The sequence below is a fragment of the Sus scrofa genome, chromosome 10 (genome assembly GCF_000003025.6).
Source record: "Sus scrofa isolate TJ Tabasco breed Duroc chromosome 10, Sscrofa11.1, whole genome shotgun sequence".
NCBI lineage: Eukaryota > Metazoa > Chordata > Mammalia > Artiodactyla > Suidae > Sus > Sus scrofa.
The window spans coordinates 6203170-6221302 of record NC_010452.4 but is presented as its reverse complement, the minus strand read 5'-3'; the positions used below and the strand labels follow the sequence as shown (position 1 = coordinate 6221302).

The 18133-nt window shown below is 40.0% G+C and overlaps 1 protein-coding gene across 1 annotated transcript in view; it reads left to right on the top strand.

The window, feature by feature from the left end:
* Positions 1–18133, top strand: part of USH2A (usherin) — an 837143-nt gene that overhangs the window by 441431 nt on the left and 377579 nt on the right. Inside the window, 2 exon segments of the mRNA XM_021064292.1 lie at positions 9951–10102; positions 15118–15280. Of these exon segments, the coding sequence (XP_020919951.1) occupies positions 9951–10102; positions 15118–15280 (315 nt within the window).

Genomic DNA, 18133 nt, shown 5'->3' with positions numbered 1-18133 from the left:
CCGTGAGGGTACCAAGGACATGCGCCAAGTATCTGCTCTTTGGTGCAGCTGCACCTTCTCAGTGACAGCTAACAGGATACTCATAAGCAATGTTGACAATGACGTCAGGTGCTAGTACACAGTCCTCAGATGGATTCTCTTTCTTGAGTTCATGTTGCAAGGTTCAGCCAAGGTAGAGCCTCAGGAGTCACCAAGGCTGGAGGAAAGGCCATGAACCATCTGTTAACCCCTTCCTTCTCAAACTCAAGCAAACCAAAATGTAAGGAATATAAAAGAATGTTGATGTAGCTACGTTAATATCAGAAGAGGGAGAATTTCAGGCAAACAGAATTATTAAAGATGATTAGGTAACTTTGTAGTGATTAAAACATTTACTAAAATTAAGAATATTTTTTCTATCAAAATGTGCTGTAAAGTATGTGCCTGAAGAGTTAAGTGATAGATTTGGGATGTGATATTTATAACACATGTAACTATCAGAAGTCCAGTATCCACAATATGTAAAGTGTTCCTAGGAATCGATAAAAAACTGGGGAGGAGCTTCTGCTGTGGTGCAGTGGGTTAAAAACATGACTGCTACAGCTTAAATCCCTGCCAAGTGCAATGGGTTAAAGGATCCTGTGTTGCCGCAGCTGCAGCGTAGGTCACAGCAGTGGCTCCGATTCAGTCCCTGGCCTGCGAACTTCCATATGCTGTGGGTGCAGATATAAATAATAATAATAGCAATAATAGTAATAAACTAGGGAAAGGTCTGGAAAAGCATTTAACAAAAGAAAAAAGTAAATGGCTGATAGACATAGGGAAATGTACTCAGTCTCTTAAATAAGCTGGGAAATAAAAAATAATACCAACACAAGAAATTATTTTACACATAAAACACTGACAAAAATTTAACAGTGTGACTCTAAAAATTATTATTTTTTTAGGGCCACCCCTGTGGCACATGAAGTTTCCCAGGCTAGAGGTCAAATCAGAGCTGTAGCCACTGCTACAGCAATGCCAGATCCAAGCTATGTCTATGGCCTACACCACAAGTCACGGCAACACTGGATCTTTAAGTCGCTGCATGAGGCTAGGAATCGAACCTTTGTCCTCATGGATGCCAGTCAGATTTGTTTCCGCTGAGCCATGACGGGAACTCCCTAAAAGGTCTTTTTGAGGATATGGAATAATGAGGACTTGCATGCACTATTGGTGGTCATGGGAATTGATGCACTTTGAAAACTCCTGGGCATTCTCTAGTAAAGCTGAACGTATCCCAACAAGTTTAGGCTCAATACCATAGGACATGCATGTGTACATATGAGCCGCAAGACACATGTACAAAAGTGATTATAGCTACACTGATATATCAGCCAAGATGTGGAAACAATCCAAATAGCAGTAGTAGAATAAATATATATTGGGTCATACATGAATACGATACGGCAATGAAAAAGGATGATGTATGGCTACCCTCAACCACATGGTTAGATCTGGGCACATTATGTTGAGCAAAAAACGCATAAATGTGATTTCATTAATTCAAAGTGGAAAACACACAACACTTAATTGCTTTGTGTAGGGATTTATTCCTGGGTAGAAAAGACAAGAAAATGGCTCTTTAGGTCAACCTAGTTGTCTGTGAGTGGGGAAAGAGTTGGAATCATGAAGGACTCAGGCGCTTTGTGGAGTGCTGGCAATATGCTATTTTTTTAGCCTTGGCAATGGAATTTTGCCTTTTAATTTGTTTTGAAAATAAAGCATTTTATGCATTTTTCTAAATTATGTTTTATTACATAATTTTTAAAAGATAGATAAAAAATAGGTCCACAAAAGCTGGAGAGTATTCTGTTTGATGCACTGTAGGGTCAGAATGCTTCAGTGCCAACTTATAGCTCCATCACTTTCCAGCTGTGTGGCATTAGCCAAGTTAGCAAACCTCTCTCCAACCTCTTTTTCCATCTATAAAGGAAGGAAAAATTCATTCTGCTTTCAAGGGTATTTTCTGAGGACTGAATGGTACCTGATTAAAGCATGAGCACAGTTATAATCTTTTGAACATCAACGTCCTCTGACTTTCGAGTGCCTGCCTCTTCTCTCAGGCTTCCCTATGTGTGAGGGGTTTTTTTTGGTATTTCAGTTAAAAATTAAATTTTATTTTCAGATGATTATAGATTTACATGCAGTGGTAAGAAATAATGCAGAGAGAGAGCCTGGGTCTGCTTTGAATGGTTCCCCCCAATGGCAACCTCTTCCAAAGCTATCACAACTGAGAATGTGACACTGACACACAAAAGATCCCAAACAGAGGCGTGACTGTCTTTTTTAACCTTCAAATTAAAAAACAATCCCTCTTTAAACTGGTAGTATGAAGGCAAGTTGGTACGTCAGTAGCAGAGTTTTATGAATTTTTTCTTGGGAATTTCACAGTCCATCTCTCCTAAGACAGTCAATTCTCTCTTCTGACTAGTGACATTGTTACACCAAACTTAGTCTAACACATCCCAGTCCTAAATACTTTTTTTTTTTTTTTTTGCTTTTTAGGGCCTCACCTATGGCATATGGAAGTTCCCAGGCGAGGGGTTGAATTAGAGTTATAGCCACAGTCACAGCAATGCCAGATCCAAGCCAGGTCCCAGCCAGATACCAGCCACATCTGCAACCTATACCACAGCTCATGGCAATGCCGGATCCTTAACCCACTGAGTGAGGCCGGGGATCAAACCCTCAACCTCATGGTTACTAGTTGGATTCATTTCTGCTGAGCCATGATGGGAACTCCCATGTTTGTTTTATTAAAGAAGAGAAAGTACAGTTGACCCTTGAACAACAAGGGGGATGGGGTGCCAACTCCCGTGCAGTAGAAAATCCACATTCAGTCCTCAGTATCTGCGGAGATTAGTTCCAGAACCCACCGCCGATACCAAAATCCAGAGATGCTGAAATCCTCACAGTCAGCCCTCCCTATCTGCAATTCTGCATCTATGGATTCAGCAAACCTCAGGTTGTTTCACAATGTATTTGTCGAAAACAATCTACGTGTAAGTGGACCCACACAGTTCAAACCTGTGTTGTTCAAAGATCAGCTGTATATTAAAGTGCTGCAAATACTTTGTTCTTAGAACATAATGCTAAGCACTACTGCTGAAATGTGACATTCCCACAGCCTGCCTGGGTCACAGCTAGTCACAGTCCGGAAAATGTGGCTTTACAATTTATTGTATTTTTCTTTTTCACACTCTCTGCTGTCCCATTTCTCCCTACTTCCATGGTCTGCCCAATGCCATTCTATTCTATATGTCATTCTGTATTCGTTTTTTCTAAACTTTCATTATGTCCCTTGTCAGTATTTGAAAACATCAGTGGTTCTCCCATGCATCATAAAATCCCATCTCCTTGGCAGGGCATTCAAGGCTCAACTTCCCGTTGAATGTTTATTTTCTATTAGACTTTAACCAATGACGACAGCAACAACAAAATACTAGTCTAGTCGGGATATCTTTACCTTATACTTTTCTTGCTTCCACCCATTGGTGGAACATCTTCCTGAGTCATTGCCTTTTACCATTTAAAATTTATGCAAGAGCCTGTGGAAGACCCAGCTGCCTTGCATGGAATGCCTGGTTTCTCTAAAAAGCTTTTAGGACTCATTTTAGCCAGAGTGATTTGTTCCCTTCTAGAACCTTCTCTACTCACTATCGAAACCTTTGCTGGGCACAAAGGTTTTGTGGAGCTTATCACTCATCTAACTCTTGGATTGTTATTTAATTAGACTTGTGTTTAACCCTTTGCTTCCTTCCTTAAAGGTAGATGCTATTTCTTACTCTTTTTGTCTCCCAAAGCACCAAGCATAGTTACCTTTTAGGCAATTGACTTTCAATGAATATATGTTAATTTTTCATTAGGTTCATCCCAATTGCTTTTAGGGCCAGAGCATGTTCAACAGTTCTTCATTTGAGTGGAATTCCTACATATTTTAGAAGAGAAAATTAGGCCAAAAATGGATAACAGAAGTAGTGGCTGCAGTGCAATGAGACTGCCAGGTCCCACCCCTGCATTTATCCTTTATGACCTTGGGAAATAGTTTAGCCCCTCTAAGATGGTACTCCCCCATCTCTATAACACAGCGAATACCAGTTCTAATTTCTTGGTGTTATCAAAGTTAACAGAAATAATTCATATAAAGCATGCAACCTATTGTCTGACTCAAAGTAAGCATTCCGTAGATTTTTTAATAATAAAGCGTTTCATAATTTCAAAAATATAGACAGCATTTTAAGAATTTAGCATTTTGCTTTTCTCAAAGCTATTCACACACATCACAGAAGGAAAGTGTCCTCTTAGGCTCCATTTAAAACATCCGCAAGATTGTATTCATCTGTTTTTGTAACCTACTTTGGGAATCTGAGGTTAGTAAAAATTGTTGTGTTAACAGATATTTTAGACTAACGACTTATTAAGGTATGTTTTTGGAACTAAATTATATGATGTTTCATATCATGCTACTTTTATTTATATCAAAACGTTTGCTAAAGCAAAAGAGGTTATGAGATCTGCTGGCCTATCTTGATGAGAAATAGTGTTCTTTTCAAATGATAGCTCTAATTGTTCACAAATTTACCAGGAGGCTTGACTGTATGTCTTTAACTCAAGATTTTATGGTTAATGGCCTTGTCCAAACCGTACCAGAGGAAATGCCTGGTCTTAGGCTCTTTTGGGGGGACACACGTGGACAGCAGCACCAAGCCACAAGAGTATACCACTTTGGCCTGACCTTGTGATCTGGTGATTGGCTGGAAAGACCTGGACCAAAGGGCAGAAAAGCCAGAGAGGTCAACAACACTAGTCTCCTTCATCCTCACAACATGCTCACAGTGACCCCTCACTTTCTGGTTCTGGGATAGGGAACTCATCTTGCTAGTCCTCGGCAAAGGCCTGCCTGGCCACTGGTTGACCGTAATCAATTCTGATGTGCTCAGATAGGTATTTGGAAAATGTCTCTCTGGCTGTATTACGAAGAGTGAATTGTATGGGTGCATGAACAATGCATCAAAACACAGGTGGCTATTATTCTCAGGTGTGAGATGATGCTAGAATGGGCTAGATGGTCACAGATATGGAGATGGGGCAATATTTGGAACGTAGGTCGACAGGACTCAGGATGGAGTTAGTGGATGAAGAAGAGGAGGGTGTCCAAAATGATGGAGATTGCAGACTGCACATATCCAGTGTATGCTGGCTTTACAGTTTGGTTGTACAGTTGATCTTAGGCCTTCCTACAAATCCTGTCAAATACTGGTCACCTGTAGAATGCTGGGTAACTGTGTGTGTGGGTGGTGTGTTTAGATGCTCTCACCAGCCCTGAGGTTAAGCTTCAGTCCCATCCACCCATTAGTTCCAAATGCATCCTAGATACTAAAAAAAAAAATGTCTGACTAGTTAGCTGTCACAAACTTCACTTAGTTTCATGCTCAGCTCCTTTGCCATGCACTCCTCTTACTCTGAGCCTTGCTCTCAGGAACTGTCTATTATTTCTTTATCCATAGTTCCAAATGTCATGGGAATCTAGTTTCTCAGCAGAACTTTCTAGGGGTTGACTTGCTAGAGTCAGGTGGATGAAGCAGAGAAGTTACTGTCACTGAGGGAGAATGGAGAACTCAAAAAGTAGACACAAAAACTGATAAAGTGTAGCCACTGAGTAATGTTAAGGAGAAGAGCTGGGTAAATATCCTGTGTCTTCTAAGTCCTGGGGGATCCCTGAATTAGGGAATACAGCCCCTGATGTCCATAAGGCACAGCTGGAGTCATCACAAAATGACTCAATTCTAGTTGTTACTGTCTGTGCAAAGACAGGTGGTGCACAGTGCTTATTGGAAAGATTTCCTTCAAAAAACGGTTAAGATTTTTAAAGTTTGTGCTTAAGGGTGAGATTTAGTTATGATGAAAATTAATTCCTATAAAATATCCCATTTCCCAATACATCAGATAAACGAGATATTATGCATGTAATCCTAGCAGAAAAGAAATTCTCTATTCTCCCAGTATGTACGAAAAGGGAACTATCGATTCAGGTACTATCTATTTCAGTATTGAAAAGTATGTCAAGTACGTAGCATTTCAGGGGCCTTAAAATTTCCTTAAGAGCTTCTGCAACATGTGATTTGCACATATGTGCAGTAACACAAGTCATGTGCACATTGTGCGAACTTGAATGCAATGACTGCTTAGCAGAATGCCTGGCATATGATAATTTCTTGTCTTTATTATCACTGATTTTGTTTTATTTTTCTTAAGTTTTTCGTGTACTAGTTGGCTTTTCACTATGTATCTTTCATTTTCTAGTCTTAATTCATCTCTGCTTCTGTGCATCAATTATTAAATGGCATTAAGTCAGATACTCTCTATGGGAAGTCTTTGAATTACCTGCACTTTTTTGTGGAGCCTGAGTGGCACGTGATAGTAAAATGCAGGCTCTTTCTCAGAAATTTGGAAAGAAGGGATATGGACCTGATTTTGGAAAGATACACTGTACAAAATTATCTTCAGAAAAGAAAACGGATCAAAGCAGTAGCTTTTTATAGCATTAGCTCATTTAAATTTAAGAAAAAAAGCTTTCATCGGAAAGAATGTATTGATCAAGATCTAATTGGTCAAACAGAAAATATGCGAAGTATTCAAGAGAGACAGTATTTAATACAAGAGTTGGTTACAGGAGTGTGGGAAGGATTAGAAGAGACAGAAAGAAAGGGAAAAAAAAAAAAAGGAAGGGGTGGGTCCTAGAAGAACAAAAAGGGTAATTGCCAAAACTACAGAAGTTTCCTGTATGGAGGCTGCAAACCTGCCTCTGCCTACTGCTGGATCTGCTGATTTAAATTAGATGCTTTAAGAGGTGCTGCCCCAGCTGGAGCTGACATGCCACCCAGATTCTCATACCGAAGAAGCTGCCAACACGGAACAGGTGCTTGTGCTGCCTAGACCACTTGGTTGTGTAATTGCAGTCAGCAAAGACATCAGCTCTGAAACTCTTTCTTCAGCTTCTGCCCTTCTAGCAATGCCTCCTACTGGTGGAACTTTAAAAAGTCAACAAGCAAGAGAGCAAAATGCAGCATCCAGAACAGACTGCAGAAGTGTGCATGTGGGACTAGGATGGGATAACTTAGATGAAGAACAGCTTAGGTACTCAGCATCCACGCCCACTCTTCTACTTTGCCTTCCTTCCTTTGCTGACTGCAATCACTGCATGCTTCCACCCCAAAAGATGCTACTACACTCTGGGCAAATGGAGATGATCTGACCCTCTGTCACTATATTCCTATCCGGGTAGCATCAATTCCCTTTTTAGTTTAGATACAACCCACTTGGATATTCTACAACTTAAAAACTAAACTGTAAACACCCACTAACTTTCTTTATAAAATCAATAAGAACAAGGAGTTATTATATACAAATCCCTATGTAATAAGCAAGAAATTAAAAAAAATAACATCTACAATTCTTGTTTCTATAAACAGTTAAGGCTATAGTTGATATTTGCAACCTGTCCCCTTTGCTTTCAGGCTGTAGCTCATCTGTTTGGGATTTTTGACTTAGCAAGGCAATCAAACCTTTATTACTAAAAGGTCTGTGTCCTTAGTGGTCTTGGCTTCGGTTGCTGCATCAGTACTTACAGGACCAGACCTGGACCAATAAAGGGATGCCCTTGAGAAAGTCCAGGGTGTCAGCATGTGGAAGGAAGCTCGTTCTTCCTTCCACATAGTAACTTTTTCTTTGCCTGTTGGTAGAGTTTCCTGAGGATCCCAAATTTCCAGGTAATATTCTTGGTTTCTAATTTAGTACCACCTTGGTGATGGTGCATGATAAAAGTGTTCCTCTCTGTGGTAGAGAAAGCACAAATAGTCTGTGTAGTGTATTAAGTATAATAGTGAAAGGAAACACACTAAGCACCTCTTGATTCCTGCATTTTCTCACTATAGAAAAGTGAGCCTCAGACATTGGTCCCTCGTTCAAAGCAGATGTAGCATCCCAAAGGAACCCCAAGTTCAGGGTGTTATCACTCAGCATGGGCTGAAATGTAGGCTCCGGGAGCAATCTCTCAGGCTAGGCGTTGAGGACATATATTGTAAGATGAGGCACTTCCATGGTTTGCTCACTTCCTCCTTCTTTTGCTATAAACTGATTTCTTAATCCACGGTGAACTTGTGAGGACTATTGTGGCAGCCTCAGAGCATTCTGTAAGTTGACAGATGATGGTGCTGCTAGACCCTCATGAATATGTTCTAGAAGGGAGGAACCCCTTCCCAGGAGGGAGGAGCACTGGGGAATATCTCCGGTGTTAGGATTCCCTGAGTGATGCTATCCTGAATATGAAGGTGGGTCAAGGTCTGATCTACTTTCAAGACATTAACAAGACCAGATGTGCTGACCATAAGGCTGAGGGTCAGGCCTCCAGGAAGCCAGCTTTTAGGAACTCCCTTGATGACCTACCTTTGATTTTGCTAGAATCTTTTGTTTCAAAACTCATTCCTTCTCCACATATTCTGTTTCTGAGCTATTCTGTATTATCTTTTTTTTTTTTTTTTTTTTTTAGCTACCCTCTTGTCTTGTTTCAGGCATCTCGGTATTATTTTTTCCTATAGTCTTGAATTTTCACTCTGTATTAGATGCCGATATATGACTGTGCTGCCTGTATGTTAATTTAGTCATCCAGTCAGTATTTTAACTGCCTACTATGTCTTAGGCATAGTGCTAAGTTCTGTAAATTCACAGGTGAGGAAGCGCTGAGGTTGCCTTGGCAGTCCTGTAGCCCATGGGGATACTAGACAATCACACAAGGAATAATGATAATGATAAGAAGAAGAATGTGAGAAGTGGATAATGCTCTGACAGAGGTGTCCTGTGGGCTAGTGGAGAGACACCCAACTGCTGTCTCTGGCAAAGATCATCTCCCAGAGGAACATTTAAGATAATTCCTCAAGGACACACCTAGGAGGCCACTGTGAAAGTGATTTTACTTTGAAAGAGGTTCTAATTTATCATGTAAGCAGAGTCTTGTTTCCTACAGTATGGAGTTTAATGGCTACGGGACTGCGGTACTTCCAGTGGACAGAGATTCCATAACTTCCTTTTCGTGTATGTCTGGATGGAATATATCAAAGGAGTCTATCCAGTCAGTGGCCATTCGGCCTCTCAAATCTCTTAGCTGATTTCGTGACATTGTACATAGCTGTCCTTCTGAAATAAATTTTAGTTGATCATTAACCCCAGCACACCGTAGTTTCTCTAACCCCTTCATGAGTGGCTCATGAATGGAATTTGTGCAGTTTGTACAAAGCTTTATGTTTAGGCGTTTCAGTGTTGTGGTGGAAATACGGGCTCTGGGGCCAGACCACCTAGATTCGAATCCTGACTCCAACGCTTGCCAGCTTTGTGACCTTGGGCAGGTTACCTGATCTCCCTGTGCCTGCAATTTCCTCATCTCTGAGACGGTGATGATAACATTGCCTCAATTACACTGGTGCTGCGAGGAGAGGCTAAAAAGGACCTCATACACATCCGGCACTTAGAAGGGCCTGACACGCCCTGAGTCGCACAGGACGCATCAACAAATAAGGTCATTGTACCTCTAGGGCACAAATATTAGGATATCCTTTTAGAAAGCAATGCAAATGATACATGTACTGAATTTTTTCATTTTTGAGGTGGAACACCAATGACAGCAGGTGGTGTGATGAAACAGAAAAGAGTCCTGTACTGGGACACTTGGGTTCTGTTTCTGTACTAATTAGCTACCAATTTGCTCTTCAGGAGTTTCAAGCTTGTTTTATCCTTTGGGAAGAGACAGGGTTTAGATGAAGGGCAATACTGTGATTCCACAAAACTAGAAACCATGTCAAGAAGTGCTTGCTTCCTTTAAGACATTCTTTCTATTGTCCATCCATCCTGCTAAACGCCAATTATTGTCTTCTCAGGTGTTATCACAAGTTATGGACTCTACCTAGATGGTATCTTGATTCAGAATTCCTCGGAACTCAGCTGTCATGCTTATGGATTTGCTCCTTGGAGCTTCCATTCCTTCAGAGTCCAAGCTTGCACGGCCAGAGGTTGCACTCTGGGCCCACTGGTGAGTCTGTGAATTTACATGCCGGGAATGTATTAAGTGTCGGATGACAATGGATATCAAGGAAGAAGTAAGTGATGGTGACTCACTCTCGGCACAGCTAGCCTTTCAAGGAGGATGGGAGATTTTATAAAATTTCATTTAAGGCTTAGTAGGATTTTATACTCAACATAAATCTCAAGACTGCATATAGGTCTAGTGAAGGGCAGAAGCTGCATTTTACTGAAATTTCAAAGGGTCAGTTGGCCTGGTGAGCAGGCATACCTACAATTTTGCCTAATTTAGAGATATGTTTAACGTGCATGTTCTTATTTCTCATAATGAGCTAGACAATTAAGTAAATGATTAAAAAGTGAAAATAACTGAAAGCTTGTGGCTGCCGCAACATGGCAACACGCTCTCCGGCAAGTATGTTAATCAATTAAATGGTTGAGTTTGCCTCACCTATTAAAGTAAAATATTTTAATTTCATTAGTGTGATATATTCATAAGAACAGTATCTAAAACTACATTAATATCAGCATTTGATATCCACATTTCAGAAATCTATAATGGATATCTGTATTTCATTAGTAGTTAAAAGATGGACAAAATTGTGCTTTTTATTACTGGGGTCGTATTAAAAACCCAATTAATTGTACATAATTGTTCTGGACTAGCATGACATTGTTTAGTTTCAAAACATCACATTCTACTCTTATGTGTATTTCTTGATTAATTAGATTTAGCTTCTCTTAAGGGAAGTACTCATTAGTTTTAGATATTTTTTGGCAATCTTTGCTAATGCCCTATCATTTTAATGCACTCTGTCTTCATTGAAGAGTGTATTGTATAAATATTACCTTGAAAAACAGCTCTGCCATTTAATTTTTGCTTCCTTATTTTTGATCACACCTCCCATTTCGCTTCAGAGATTGGTGGCTTTCCAAGCTGCTCACATCATCTATCAGTGGAGCTGAGCTGTAGTCTTTATTGCCATTAAGTATTTTTATAGCCTAGACCCCTTCTGATGGTTACTTTCTCTTAAAAGCAGGAATGGCAGTAGGCCAGCCTTTCTTCTCCATTCAAAAAAAAAAAGGAAGGAGAAACAAAAGAACATTCCCCATGATCTTGAAACTGAGACTTTTTCCAAATTGTAAATTGCAAATTGTGGTTCCGGGTACTAAATTGGGTCCCACTCTGTCTCTTGATGTTCTGGTAACTTTAAACAAGGGAGACCTGGTTACATATCCATGCCTTGGGTGGATAATGGATGATACTGACCTTCAGAAATCAAATGCTGCACCGCCCGGATGGGAAGGGAGAAGTAGAATTGGATTGTAACACCCTATTCTCCCATGGCCTCACACTTTTTAGACTCAGTCCTGACTTAAAACACAGCTCTTTTTCTCCCCTTGGTACATTTCTTTATCCTGTGCTCAGTATGCAAACACTTTGCCCAAGTCAATGATCCATCTCTAATCACTGGGATTGAATAACAATGTCTTTATTTAGAACAAGTCAACTGTGCTGCCAAGAAGTTAAAACCCATGGTCTTCAACTGATGTGAAAATACATATAGAGATACATATATTTTTAACCAATTACAATAGCTATTATGCCCTTAAGAGATTACATATTTGAGTATTTTTGATAGCCCTGGAGATCTATGAGAATCATCAAGGATTCGTCTCTTTTTGTTGAGGATTCTTTTAATGTGTCTTTGATAGAAGCAATCTATGAATCTTAAAAGCCAGACGCTTCAACAAAATTTAGCCAAATTGTGAGTGTGTGTTTTATATATATATATATACACACATATATAAAAAATATCATACTTAAAATATTCTTTATCTAAAGCACAATGTTATAACAAATATTTCATTGAAACAGAAATATGTATGATTTCTATTTTAAAATCTTTTGCTGGTAGAGATCAAAATTAAATTTTCTGAAGAGTCAGGTTTTTTTGTTCACCTAACAACATTGCTGAATGGTAACTCTTGGTTTTTAGAAAGAAAAGCCTGTTTGTTTTACATTTTTTATACATTTAATATCATTGTCTTCCTGCACACAGGGAAATACTCTCCAGTGTTTCCCATTATGATATGCTCCATAATCTCAGATGTGGTCTGGTTCACCCTTAGAATTTTCCAGGTTGCTTATGCAATAAACCAAAAATATATGTGGCTTGGATCCCACATTGCTGTGGCTGTGGTGTAGGCTGGCAGCTCTACCTCTGATTCAACCCCTAGCCTGGGAACCTCCATAGGCTGCAGATGCAGCCCCAAAAAGCAAAAAAAAAAAAAAAAAAAAAAAAAAAAAGGAAAAAGGACAAATTTGATAAGATAGAATATTTTCAAAATAAAAATACTTACATAAGTTGTATATTTTTAACATTTTAATGTAATATTCACACAATATATTTTTGCCCCTAGCCTAAGTTTATTTCTTGGTATTTGTGGTTCAGAAGAAATTGCTCTGTACCATCTGAAAAATGAAAAAAAGATTTCCATGTGGCTTGTTCAGTTCTTGTCCATTTACACAAAGTATTTGGCTTTTAAAGAAATTCCAATGTAAAAAAACAATTTACAGTGCTTTTGATCCTATTTTTAATATGCTCATATGCATGGTCAAATTAAATCCAGTCATTGAGTTTTCATAAATGTTTGAAATAATGAAAAAAATTAACAGAAAATGCAGCAGGGAAGAACTTTTTCAATGCATTCCTTTTTTTCAATTGTATTGTTGAGAATTAGAAAGATGCCTTTCACATTTTGTGTTTCTATAAAAAATGCCATGAATTTGTCAATAGGAAAATCACTTTGCTTTCGTTCGTTTTTTTCTCTTAGCCAATGTTAGATTAACACTGGTAAAATCCAAGGTGGGAAATTGTATGACTGTGTCTGGCCTTGGAACAGTCATTGGATTCAGTTCTCCAAGGACCCTCTTTAGGATGAAGTGTGAAACTACAGGTCACGACTGTGTGATGTGGTTAAAAAGCTGCTGTGGTTTTCCTGGCGATGGCATGCCTTTACAGATAAATACATCCAGACACACATGCTCACACTTTCATAGTCATTTTTTTTTATAAAGAAACAACTAAACAGTATTACTTAAAACATCTAAATCATAACAGCAATAAGTGTTATTGTCAAAAAAAAAAATCTCAAATGGGAAATCTATCCTAAACCTATTATTTCCCACACCTTCTTGGAAAACATTCTTAGTCTATAAAACCTTAGATTTCTCCACGATTACAGAAGGAAAAATAATGCCTCCTTTACAATGGGTTGTTGTGAAAACTTAAATGAAATGTTTATATAGAGGTTACTGGTACATGGTAAGAGTTTTATTAAGGATGAAGATTTTTATTCACCATGTTGTATGTTTTCATTGCATATTTCTTCTCAAATATTTTTTTTCTTTGTCAAGGGAGGTTTCCAGGTGAAAGCCAAGCCAATCTTCCAGAATGCCTTTTTCTTAACATTTTTTAGGGGAAAGTAGATAGATGAAAATGTACATTTAAAAAAAAAAAGGGACCACATTAGAGCAGAATAGTACAATTGCCAAATTTAATATAGAGTAAAAGTACTGATGTATTTATCCAGATACATAAGAAAAAATTTTAAATATATTTATTTTGAATTAACCAGACATTTTAGAATAATAATTATCTGGGTTTGCCCTTACTTCTTGAACTTTTTGAGTCTCATTTTATTTGGAACCGTTTCAAATCATTTTCTATGCAATAATTTGAACTATATACATAGGCATAATAAAACCAATTACATTTTTTATGAAATATTAAAATGATGAATTAATATTTTTCCAGTCAAGTTTATCATTTTTTTGTACATTGCATTAGACTGAAAAAAAAAATGAGTAGGAATTATGGATCCAACGAATCCCATAGCCTTTCTCCAATGAAAATAAAATATCGTGACCTCAAACTTATTAAAAATTAACACTCTGTCTTTTCCACATTTATTTTCATAATTGGGAAAGTATATTCGTCCTAACAAATGAAGGCTTCATAATTGAGAATATTTGCCTGCCTCAGGATTTCGTGTTTGACCACCTTCTCATGCGCGTGTACTTTAAGAATGAGGTCACAATTATCAAATGTTCAATAAGGCTGCAAGGGCCAGATGTTTAGGAGAGATGCTTATGAGTTTGCGGTGATTCGTGAACAAATGAAAGCCGGTTGGTACACGATGCTAACACATCCAGGTCCCCCTTTTCCACTTTCTTTCCAACTGCATCCTCCTCCGGTCTCGCGAGTCATTTTACTTATGTAGCTTTCAAAATCTTTCTGACGCATGAGCAGTGAATAATGATACTTACTTCAGAGTCTTCTTCAAATCATTTCTTTTTTGTTCTTTTCTGCATAGGTTCCTTGACACGAGACTGATGACATTTCAACTTTTTGGCGATTATATTTTAGGAATAGAGTCACTCAGTGACATTCTGCACTTAATGTCTGGCACGGTGCCATTTGTACATACCTGGTAGCAGTACGGCTCAGAGAACTCTGCCTGTGTGTGTGTGTGTGTGTGTGTGTGTGTGTGTGTGTGTGTGTGTGTGTGTGTGTGTTTGAGAGAGAGAGAATGCTTGGTGTGACCTTTGACAGAGCCCAGCAGTCTATCACTCCAGTCAGGAGCTTATGAAAACAGACCTGATGCATTTCTTCGCTTTTACAATCACATTTAAAAAAAAAAAAATTTGTTTTTAAGCAATCCTAGAAATAGTCTATGGATCTGCCCAGCCCCAGGCACAATCACAGTGTGAGCTGATGCACATATTCTGGAAATCACAAACTGCCTTGGTCAGGCGCTCACATTCTAAGCTTTAACAGCAGGAGGAAGAAACACGAGGCCCGCTTTGATCCTGCTGACAAAATGAGGTATTCCTACAAGATGCGACTGTCAAAATAGTTTACTTCACAGCAAAAAAGAGATTCTTTGAAGAAATATGCTCAAAGCGAAGCATGTACTTATTTTATTTGCAAACAAAAATAAATCTTTTTATGCTCACAGGTGGAAAACCGAACTCTCGAGGCGCCTCCTGAAGGAACAGTAAACGTGTTTGTCAAAACAGAGGGACCGCGGAAAGCCCACGTGAGGTGGCAGGCACCTCATCACCCTAATGGCCACTTAACATGCTCCGTCCTTTTTACTGGCACTTTCTATGCTTCCCAAGGTAACCGGTTGATAATTGTTCAACTTTAATACCATTAGAAAACACGGTGTTGTCGTGGGAGTGTTTTCTTTTAGCCACAGATTTTTAATTTCTTAATTTCTCCTAAAAATAACCTAGATGGGAGTTCCCATCGTGGCTCAGTGGTTAGCGAATCTGACTAGGAACCATGAGGATGTGGGTTCGATCCCTGGCCTTGCTCAGTGGGTTAAGGATCCGGCGTTGCCATGGGCTGTGGTGTGTGTGGGTTGCAGATGCGGCTCGGATCACGCATTGCTGTGGCTCTGGTGTAGGCTGGCGGCTACAGCTCCGATTGTACCCCTAGCCTGGGAACCTCCATATGCTGCGGGAGCAGCCCAAGAAATGGCAAAAAGACAAAAAGATAAAATAATAACCTAGATAGACAAGCTAGTTCAGCTGTGCTCATTTTGGGGTCCCCAGAACCGCAGCAAAAGCTTCACCTGATCAGTTCTAGGAAGGGTAAATTCTCAAGCCTGGCATCTGATCTCCACTCCATTTGGCGGGTGGCGTGGAAGCAGGACTCCATGTGTTAACAAACCCTTTTGGTAATTCTGGCGTTCGCTCAACTTTGAGAAAGGCTGGCCTAGGATGGAGTCTACATTCTTTTCCACTTACCTAATAAATGGCGAAAACCTAAAACATTATTCCTGCAAAGAGCTGAGTTTTCATTCTGCAGTCCATCTTAAATAAACCATTTTTGTGTGACTGTTTTAACATTTCTTAACCAAGTTTGTAATGCTAGCAATACGTTCCAATACCTTAACGGGACATGGGTTGGACTCCATGGAATTTCTTGAGAGTCTTATCAAAAACTGCCTGATTCAGTAAGTTAGTTTAGGGCTGGTTAAATGTGACGCTCATTGGAAGCAAAAGAAAAAAAAATGCAGGTTTATATTTTACTGGAAATCTAATTTTTATTTTATTAAGTGTTTGCTTTCATCGTCTCCAGAGAGGGCCTTTTTTTTTTCTTTTTCTTTTTCTTTTTCTTTTTACAGCTGCGTGTGGAAGTTCCTGGGCTAAGGGCTGATGTGGAGCAGCAGCTGGGGCCTAGGCCACAGCTTGTGGCAATGCCTGCTCCTGAATCCCCTGAGTGAGGCAGAGATTGGCTGCATCCATATGGAGATAATGCCCTTAACCAGCCCAGCCACCACAGAAACTGCAGACAGGGCCCATTTTCAGTCTTTCGTCTTTTTTTTTTTTTAGGGCTGAACCCATAACATATGGAGGTTCCCAGGCTAGGGGTCCAATCGGAGCCGTAGCCACCGGCCTACGCCACAGCCACAGCCACGTGGGATCCTTAAGCCACTAAGCGAGGCCAGGGGTCAAACCCACGTCTTCGTGAATGCGAGTCGGGTTTGTTAACCACTGAGCCACGACGGGACCTCCAAAGGCCTGTTTTTGAAGGAGACGTTTCCCACATTTCTTTTCGATTCATAACGAATACAAGATAATGATACAGCCACACGCGCTCTTAATACAAGGAGGTTCCTCCGACTGCAAAGGGTTTCTTTGGTTCTGGATCATCTACAACTCTTTGCAGGCTTTACTAACGTCCTCCAAGTGGAAAGCAGGTGAGGAAAGAGGAAGAGAGACTTTTCTGAATTAGAGGAGAGTGTTCTTATTTGTGTCCCACGTGGACAGGCGAAGGTACAGTGACTTGAGGGTGTGCCGGCATCTGAGTTCCTCCCCTCGAAGACTGGAGTGTCCCCCTTTTGTGCAATCAGGGCTTTGATGTCTTGTGCTGGGAAGCGCTTGTAAGATGATGAGGCGAAGGAATGATGATCAGTTTGGAAAAAAGCAGCAACGTGGAGGCCGGACCCGTGACAGGCCAGCCATTTCCGCCAAGGCGGCTGGGTGAATAATGCAAGAGCCGTGGTCCCCCTTGTGTTTAATCTTGCATTGTTTTTGCAGAGGAAATTTCTGCTTGCCTTCTAAGTCATGTCATCTTCGGTTGTCACCCCGTCTCTCAAACCATCAAAACGGTATTAAATGTTGCAAAGCTGCGCAGCCAGAGAACTTTCAAAAGTCAGAACCCATTTGCAGAGCAGCCCTTGTAGAAAATGTATTCTGTTCTCGGCAGAATTTTCCTTCAGTTCTTTCCACTGAGAAGTTTACTGATTTCTCCCAGTGGAATCTGCTGGAATTTATCGGTTCATGGTTGGCAGTCACAGATTAAGGTAAATGTCGATCCGTAATGACCCTCTACATGTTAGTATTGCAGTAAAGCTGGGCTTTTATGTCAAAGATATCGGAGAGGGAGCTATTACACATGACAGGGGTGATCAAGGGACTCCAGACCAAGGCAAGCGTTATTAAATATTGACTAGTTCTGTGATTTATGTAGAGCTGGAGGAAAAAAGTGACTTTTTAACCATTATATATTCTTCAGCAACGAAAACCAGCCATTTATCTCCTGCTGGTAATAAAGCACAGAGTGCCTGCATATTTTAGCAGAGGCAAAAACCTGGTCCTACAAATGAGATGAACACTCCTTCATGATACCCATTTCGGTTTATTAATTGCCAAAAGCTAAACAGACACATTGGAAGCGATTACAAGATTTGGCTTAAAGGGTGTGGGCGTGTGCGTTCAACTCTGGGGTTGAGCGGGGGTGACGTTGGGAGCAAAAGGATCATCTCGGGATGAGCCCCGAGAAACTCATGTCGTGGGTTTGCTGTCACTGGCACTCCGAGGTCCAGGGTCGAGGAAAGGGATTTCAAGCATCGTCTTGTCCAGACACCCGTTGGCAGCTCACACCAAGGGAAGGGAGATCCACGTGGCTCTATAAGAAACGACTTCCACGTGAATGCATCAGACTTATTTAAGATATCATCT